This window comes from Octopus bimaculoides, chromosome 3 (assembly GCF_001194135.2).
Source record: "Octopus bimaculoides isolate UCB-OBI-ISO-001 chromosome 3, ASM119413v2, whole genome shotgun sequence".
Classification (NCBI taxonomy): domain Eukaryota; kingdom Metazoa; phylum Mollusca; class Cephalopoda; order Octopoda; family Octopodidae; genus Octopus; species Octopus bimaculoides.
Window position 1 is genome coordinate 60,132,634 of NC_068983.1, and position 8,977 is coordinate 60,141,610.

General features: G+C 36.3%; 1 protein-coding gene across 1 annotated transcript in view; it reads right to left on the reverse strand.

The window, feature by feature from the left end:
• Positions 1-1,180: 1,180 nt before the first annotated feature.
• The window catches only part of LOC106868566 (neurofilament heavy polypeptide), a 45,626-nt gene continuing 37,829 nt past the window's right edge, over positions 1,181-8,977 (reverse strand). Inside the window, exons 4-7 of the mRNA XM_052966184.1 lie at positions 6,360-6,533; positions 5,010-5,080; positions 3,237-3,372; positions 1,181-1,549 (exon numbers count right to left, since the gene is read on the reverse strand). Coding sequence (XP_052822144.1) covers positions 1,523-1,549; positions 3,237-3,372; positions 5,010-5,080; positions 6,360-6,533 — 408 coding nt within the window. The 3' untranslated portion in view covers positions 1,181-1,522. The remainder of the gene's footprint in view (positions 1,550-3,236; positions 3,373-5,009; positions 5,081-6,359; positions 6,534-8,977) is intronic.

Below are 8,977 nucleotides of genomic sequence, written 5' to 3' on the forward strand. Positions count from 1 at the left end.
CTTACAGAGTACGAGAGGAACCAGATTATAAAAGAAATAGGTGATGGCAAGTCTGCAGATGAAGTGGCCAAGAAACTAGGTCATCATGTGAAAACAATTCACAGATATTTACAAAATCCCAAGTATCAGAATGAGCGCAGTGATAAAGGCAAGTCCCGAAAAGTCTCAACACAAGACATTTCCCATATCAAGTGATGCTTACTTAAAAATCCCGGATGTACTAGTAAAGCTTTTATCGCAGATGCTGGCATTGAAAATGTTTCCAAAACATCCAGAAATAAAGTAATTGGTAGCTTTGTGAAAAGAAAAGAAACCTGCATGCAAGCCTCTGTTGACTCCCAAACACAAAAAAAGTTAGAATGTACATGAAGACCAATGTCAAGCATATTTTGTTCACCGACGAGTGCTGAACTACAGTTATAGAAGACACTTGCCCAAGGTGCCATGCAATGGGACTGAACCCAGAACCATGTAGTTGGTAAGCAAGCTACTTACCATACAGCCACTCCTGCACCTATATGTACAAATTAAAAAAATGTTGCTAAGGTTTTTGTCCAATGCACAAACAATTCTGCCAATAATGATAATAATGGAAAAGTGTGAAGTGCTATTCTGATAGTGTTTAGTGTGTAATAAATTTGAAATAATGGGGATTTGCAGTAGTTATTGAATATGTTGAGAGAATTGTTCAGTTACCAACCCTGCTGAAACTGGCTCTGTAGTACAGATGTCTTGTCATAAGTTATGAATTAAAATCTTCCATCAAACCTTAGTCACAATTTATGTTCCTAACACTAGCTTAATAATAACTAAGTTATTTTGCTAAATTCCTTGTTATATTTAAAATGAATTGAAAGAAACACAGAGCATCTCAAAATACAGTAACGAAAGGGTTAATATACTTCCATTGTCCTTCATCAATTAACATCTGTCTTCCATGCTAGCATGGGTTGAACAGTTTGAAAGGAGCCGGCAAGTCAGAGAGCTGCACCAGGCTCCATTGTCTGTTTTGGCATGCTTTCTACAGATGGATGCTAGAGTACAACAGAAAGATAAAGATAGATGCCTTATACAAAGGAGATACTTGGCTACTCCTGTACGAGAGAAATAGATAGGGGTAGAGATGCATCAGGACCTACCAACAGGTAGCAGTGGGGTGGGGATTGAAAATAACAGAAAATTGTTCTTTAAGAAAATGTGTAATAGATCACATCACAGCACTTTTTTTTATTTATTCTCTTGGAATCATTCCCTTTTAACGAAGCCAAATACAATTAATTGTGAAGACTAAGATATAAAAGAATGTCTCGTCTCTTCTAACAGCTTTGAACAAGCCACAGACAAACATAACAACTCTAATGGAAGTGGGAAGACGGCCCTTCAAGGTCTTAAGTTTGGTGGTTATCTGCAGAACAGCTGCTTTGATGGTAAGTAATCTTTTCGAAGAACTGCAGCCTTGGAATCTTCCATTGACCATACCCAGCATTCTTAGAATATTGTTTCAATTGGTGCAAGAAACAGGTCAGACTTTCTTGGCAAGAATAACATTCTGAAGAAAAGAAAACAGTAGAAATACAATCAAAACAGGAATATATATTTTTTTCTACTTTAGGTACAAGGTCCAAAATTTTTGGGAAATGGGGCCAGTTGATTAGATTGACCCTAGTGCAAGACTGGTACTTAAAGGCAAAGTTGACCTCAGCAGAATTTGACTCAGAACGTAAAGACAGACGTAATATCACTAAGCATATTGCTCAGCATGTTTACATTTCTGCCAGCTCGCTGCCTTGGAATACATATTACTCTTTTACCTGTTTCAGTCATTTCACTGTGGTCATGCTGGAGCACTGCGACCCCAGGACTTATTCTTTCATAGAATAAGTACTAGACTTACACTCTCTTTTGCCGAACTGCTAAGTTACGGGGACGTAAACACACCAGCATCGGTTGCCAAGCGATGTTGTGAGGGACAAACACATACACATATATACGACGGGCTTCTTTCAGTTTCCATCTACCAAATCCACTCACAAGGCTTTGGTCGGCCCGAGGCTATAGTAGAAGACACTTGCCCAAGGTGCCACGCAGTGGGACTGAACCCGGAACCATGTGGTTCATAAGCAACCTACTTACCACACAGCCACTCCTACACCTATATTGTTTATAAATATGGGTTTCAAATTTTGGCACAAGGCCAGCATTTTCGAGGCCAGGGCTAAGTCAATTACATCAACCTTAGAGTTCAACTGGTACTTATTTTTAGCAATGCCAAAAGGATGGAAAGCAGAGTCAACCTCGGCAGAATTTGAACTCAGAACATAAAGACACACAAAATGCCACTAAGCATGTTGCCCAGCATGCTAATGACTGCCAGCTTGCTTTATATATTATGCAGATGTAGTTGCATAGCAAGTGTTTTGAAAAGTGATTGCATTATGAAAGACATAATGTTAGCCATTTAGAAACACACAAAGATTGTTAACTTCACTTAAGCAATTATTGTTTGTAATAATGGTGCCAACATTTTCATCGCTCGAAACTGCAATTGAATTTTTCGTGTCAGTGAACAAGTCACAGTTTCAAGCGATGACATTTCTTGACACTATTATTACAAACAATAAATGTTTAAGTGAAATTAAGTCTTTGTGTGTTTCTAAACTCCTAAGGCTGCAATCATATATATATATAAAATGGAAGGTGGATGTTAAACGATGATAGATATATATACACACACAGCACATATATATAACACATTAGAAATATACATTTCAGCATCATCTTTTCCCTGCTTGCATGGGTCCAATGAGAGTACATTGCAGAAGAGCTTTCTTTGGCCAAATACTCTTCTTGACACTAATGCCACCCCGCCACCATAACTTCTTAGGTGATAACTCACAGACTACTAAACAACCCAGACATGGTTATACTGAGAACTGGAAACAAATGACTCCATTTAAAGAAGCCTTTTGTTTACAAAGATCAGGTAACTTGTGCACAGCCATTGATTACCAGCACATGTGAAGATAAAGGGAAATATGAATGCACACACAGAGGCTTCTTTCAGTTTCTGTCTACCAAATCCACCCACAATGCTTTGGTAGACCAAAGTCTATAGAGTAGGGGGTGGTCAGAGATGGAGGGATTAAGGAATAAGAAAACCCAAAAAACATTTAGCATTATTTTAAACACTCTTAGATTACCAATAGGAAAACAGATGAAAAGAATAGTAAACTTACTTGTCTTGCTTGGTCAACAGCTGTAGCAAAGGCATGAACTTCCGCTGAGCAGTTAAGTGGGTGAGACTGATTGGTGCGATAGCATTCCAATACCTTCAGCTGGAGATCTTCGCAGACAGGAGCCTCAACATGTTTTCTGTAATTGACAAAAGTAAAGTTGACTAAGTGAGAACGCTAAATACATTTAGAATATTCAAGTGTGTTTAAAAGAGTTTATCATCATACTTTTAACATCTACATTTCAATGGTTGAATAGAGCTTATTGAGGCAGATTTTCTGTGGCTGGATATTCTTCCTGGTGCCACCATCACTTATTTCCAAGCAAAGTCATATTACTTCCATGGCCAGGCTTCCTTTCACAGAACATTGGAAACAAATGACACCACTTGTAGAACAGTGACACTCGTTCACAACTATCACACTTTAAGAAGACACACACACAGAGGCTTCTTTCAGTTTCCATCAACCAGATCCACTTACAAGGCTTTGGTCAGTGTAGGGCTATAGTAAAAGACACTTTCCCAAGATGTCATGCAGTAGAACTGAACCTGAAACCATGCAGTTGGGAAGTAAACTTCTTAGGATGTAGTTATATAAGATTGCCTCTTTGGAAGGTGAAATGGCAATAACATAAGACAGCCAATAAGAAGAACTAAATAAGAAACAGAAGCAGGTTACAGATTTATAGCTGAAACAAATTAATCAAATCCATAAACGGATCCATATACATTTGAAATAGGATCAAACATCAACTGGAAATTGTAACATAAGTAGTAGGGCAGTAATAGTGATGTAAGCGGAATAATCATGTAATGGAATAGTCATTAAGCAGAACATAATTCAAGTGTTATGGAAGTAATGTAATGCAATAGAAGGTTAGAAATAGATCAAGAATCAAACCTAGAAACTGTTTAATTGGAGTTTGCCTGACCAGCATCGATTATTCAACAGAAACTAGTCTAAGTTTATTTTTTTAATTAATTGTAAATGGTTGTTACAGTTAACAAGGACTTTATTACATGACAAATTTCTACAGTTAGCAAGCAAAAAGTGACAGAGATCTAAATGAACCATAGCTAATCTGGGATATTATGAAATTTACATTATCATAATAATGACAACTAACAGAATGGCTATAACAACAACTGCAGATTAAACAGTCCAAACTTAGATTGAAAGTCAGAAAAAAACAAAAAAAGGTATTTCTAACCTCAACTTACATACAATCTAATTCAATGTACATGCAGAAGTTTTGTCTTCTATTTGTTACTTGTTTCAGTTATTAGACTGTGGTCATGCTGGGGCACCGCCTTGAAGAATTTTAGTAAAATGAATCGACTCCAGTACTATTTATTTAAGCCTGGTACTTATTTTGTTGAATGTAAACATACCAACACCGGTCATCAAGCGGTGGTGGAGGACAGACACACACACACATGTATATGAGGGATGCTTTCAGTTTCCATCTACCAAATCCACTCACAAGGCTTTGGTCAGCCCGAGACTGTAATAGAAGACACTTGCCCAAGGTGCCACACATTGGGACTGAACCTGGAACCATGTGGTTGGGAAGTAAAGTTCTTACCATGAAGCCATTCCTGCACTTGTCAAATATTTCTAACATTATTTACAGTACAGCAAATTCCAGATGTGTTGCTATTTTTTTTCCTTTTAACAGAAATAAATAAAAAAAAACAAAGGTCACATTACATAAAATTCTAAAAGATTAACTTCCACCCATCCATCTTGCAAATAGAGATACAATTTACTCACAGAAATTTATTTTCTACTTCTTCCACTGCTTTTGCAAATTCTTGCCTTGTGGCAGTATTCATCTTTGTACTCTGGAACACAGAATATAATGTGAAAGAGAAATGTAAATTTGGAATACAAAACAGAAATTTCATACGAGTTTACAAAGGAAAAGGTTTGGTAATTTCATAGATTTTACTTAACTGTTGTGTATATATTGTTTGGTTATCTCATCAGCTTGGTCTAATACAAGATTTATGTTGAGGCAACAGATCTATTATTAAGAATATCATTAACATCAGTGGCAACATATGGGGCAGTTCATTGAGGCTGATTTTCTGCAGTCAGGTGCTCTTCCAGTCACCAACAATAACTGGTTCCCAAGCAAGGAAATATTTTTCCATGACCAGAAACAAAAGAAACTACTTGTATGACAGTGATGCTCATTTACAGCTTTTGCACAATGTCAAGACAAGAACACACACACACACACACACGTACATATGATTGTGTGTGGGGGGGGAGAATACATACACACACATACATCATCATCGTCGTTTAACATCTGCTTTCCATGCTGGCATGGGTTGGATGGTTTGACTGAGGACTGGTGAGCCAGATGCCGGCACCAGGCTCCAGTCTGATCTCGCAGAGTTTCTACAGCTGGATGCCCTTCCTAATGCCAACCACTCCAAGAGTGTAGTGGGTGCTTTTACATGCCACCTGCACGAGGGCCAGTCAGGCGGTACTGGCAACGGCCACGCTCAAATGGTGTTTTTTTACGTGCCACCTGCACAGGAGCCAGTCCAGTGGCACTGGCAGCAACCTTGCTCGAATGTTGCTTTTCACATGCCACCAGTACAAGTGCCAGTAAGGCGACACTGGTAACAATCACACTTGAATGGTATTCCTTCTACCAAATCCACTCACAAGACTTAGAAAACACTTGTCCAAGATACACAAGGTGATGCACAGTGGGACTGAACCTAAAATCATGTGGTTGGAAAGCAAACTTCCTAACCACACAACCATGCCTGTAATTCAAAACTCTGGTAAACAACTTATTTCTCTTCCTGTGAAGCCTTCCTGGCTTTGTGGTTAGGGTATTCCAGTTCACAATCGTAAGGTTGTGAATTCAATTCCCAGTGAGAACTACATCAAAGGTATGCATGTCTGTGGAGTACTCAGCAACTAGTACATTAATTTTATGAGCAAGCTGTTCCATTGATAAGATCAGCTGGAACCCTCAACATTGTAACCGTCTTCACAAGTCTGTTTAGCTATATAGCTAAATGCAAAACCAATAAATAACTTATATTTTAAAACACTAAACAATTTTAGTTTTAAAAGGAAATAATTAAAACCACAAACCTGGTGTTGGAGAGATTTCATTTTTTCTTGGTAAAATTCTTCAATGGATCTGAAAGCTTTTTCTCGTTCCACATAAATTTCATTCATTTGTTTATAAATATGATTTCGTTCCATGGCAATCAATTCCTTCTCCTTGCTTTCGGCCTCAGCAGCTGGGGCAAGGGCAGCTGCCGGCTATCAGGAATAATATCAAATAAAAACTGTTTTCATTTCTTTGAACAACAACAGTCCCGACATTAAACTGGGGTCCATGTAAAAATTTGATTATTGATATGTCAATAAGCCCATGAACATGAATAGCAATGAAGATGGGATTAATTTTAGAAGATTTAAGATTTGCAGAACATGTATTAATTTTAATTTCTGTTAGTTCTCACTCCACAGCAAAAGTTATATATGGAAGTTATATACACACAATTACAGATGATTTGAAAAACTATATTCACTGAAACACACAAGTTTAAAGACAGCCAAAGAACTACACATCACTTATCTAAAAGATGGACAAACCCTCTGGATACCAACCCACCTGACACTGCTCCCAGGTTATTTGACTCAAACCTTCTGCTTTAACCCTTTAGCATTCAAATTACTCTGTCAAATGTAATGTTTATTTATCCACATTGAATTAATCGTGAATTATTTCAAAGCTTTGAGATTTCAAACTTTGTGTTTGCTTACTTTTAGAATGACATTGTAAGGTAGATGTGAGAAGCCAGATCTGGCCAGTTTGAATATAAAACCAGCAGGATATTTTACCCAGATATGGCTAGTTTAAATGCTAAAGGGTTGAAGTGATCTAAATTTAAACCTTTCATCATAATTTCATGTTACTTTCTCATCTAAATGCCAGCTTAAAAATGACAAAGCTATTTCAATAAATTTTTCATTATTTTCAAAACTAATTAAAATAAAGGCATTTTATTTCAACAGAAATATGGTAATAAAATGGGTCGACCCTTTTGATACCAACCCACCTGAAACTGTCCTTTGCTATATGCTACTTCCCATGATCTAAATTCACCTTTAGCACGCTTAGGGGACATGTCAGTAACGAGTTTTCTCCCCTGCAGCTGCATTGTGTCGCATTGAGAAAACTCATACAGCAATGTGAGGCATCTACAATATGCTAAAAGGTTTAAAGCTTTTCATAAAAATTTCATGTTCATTTTTGTTCCAAATATCAATTTAACAATGACATCATCATTATCACCTTTACCATTAACATCCACTTTTCCATGCCTGCATGGGTCAGGTAGAAGTCATTTAGGCATATTTTCTATAGCCAGATGCCCTTCTAGTCACCAACTGTTTCCAAGCAAGGTAATATTGCCAGAAATATTTTTCTGGCAATATTACTTTGCATGCTCACATCAGACAAGGTGATGTTGTATCAAGGTGATGCTTGTCTACAACCATCACAGGATGTCAAGACAAGGATACATATCAGCACACACACAAGGCTTCTACAGTTTCCATCTATCAAATCCATTCACAAGGCTTCAGTGATGGTTATAGGACACTTGCCCAAGGTCCCACACAGTGAGATTGAACCCGACACTATCATGCTCGGGAAGCAATCTTCTTAACCACTCAGCCACACACATTATTTTACAAAAGTCTTCGTTATCTTAAAAATTTATTAAAATATAGGGAATGTATTTCAATGACAATATAGTAAGAAAAGAGTTAAAGTAAGTTAGCAGCATTTCTCCATTTACATTGAAGATTAAATACAGAATATGAAACAAGATCAAAATTTGCAATATTTTCTAAACATACATTGATCTCATACAAATCTTGTCACATTAATTCAACTTAGCCATAAGTACAAAATAAAATAAAATGAAATAAAATAAAAATAAAACTTTTTATAATGAAATAAAATAAAAATAAAACATTTTATAATGAAATAAAATTAAAATAAAACTTTTTATAATGAAACAAAATTGAAATTAAATAAAATCTTGAAATAATAAGCAAAATTTTCTCTTTGCTACAAAAAAAAAATTAAATTATTCTGGAATATAATAGCAGCAGATAGCAAGCTAAGAATAAAAGCCACAAGAAAATAAAGATGATTAAATGATAAAATGCTGTAAAGAATTTAAAATTTTGTTAGATGAAAAAATAAGACTACTATCAATTATTAAAACCAAGTTTTAAATCTTGGAATCATCACTGTCATTGTTTAAACGTCCACTTTTGCATGCTCACATGGGTCAGACAATTTGTTGACATAGGATTTTCTATGCTTAGAAGCTTCTTCTGTCACTCAACCAGATGATACACTCCTCTTTCTCCTCAATGGTATATCATCATTGGAGAATTCTTGAATCTTGAGATTATCTCTGCTTCACATCATGTGGAGTTGATCTTCATTGACATTTAGTGACTGTGATACATTGTCAACAAGAGGAAATGATTATAATAAATCAAGAATTTATGTTGTGTGGTATTTGGAACACATGTATTTCTCTATCTTGTTCAAATACATGCGACTGACCATTAAGTTCTTCCTCCTAGATACTTTATGTGTGTGTGTGTGTATGTATGTATATATATACACACACACACACACACACAATGATATATATATATATGATGAGATATATATA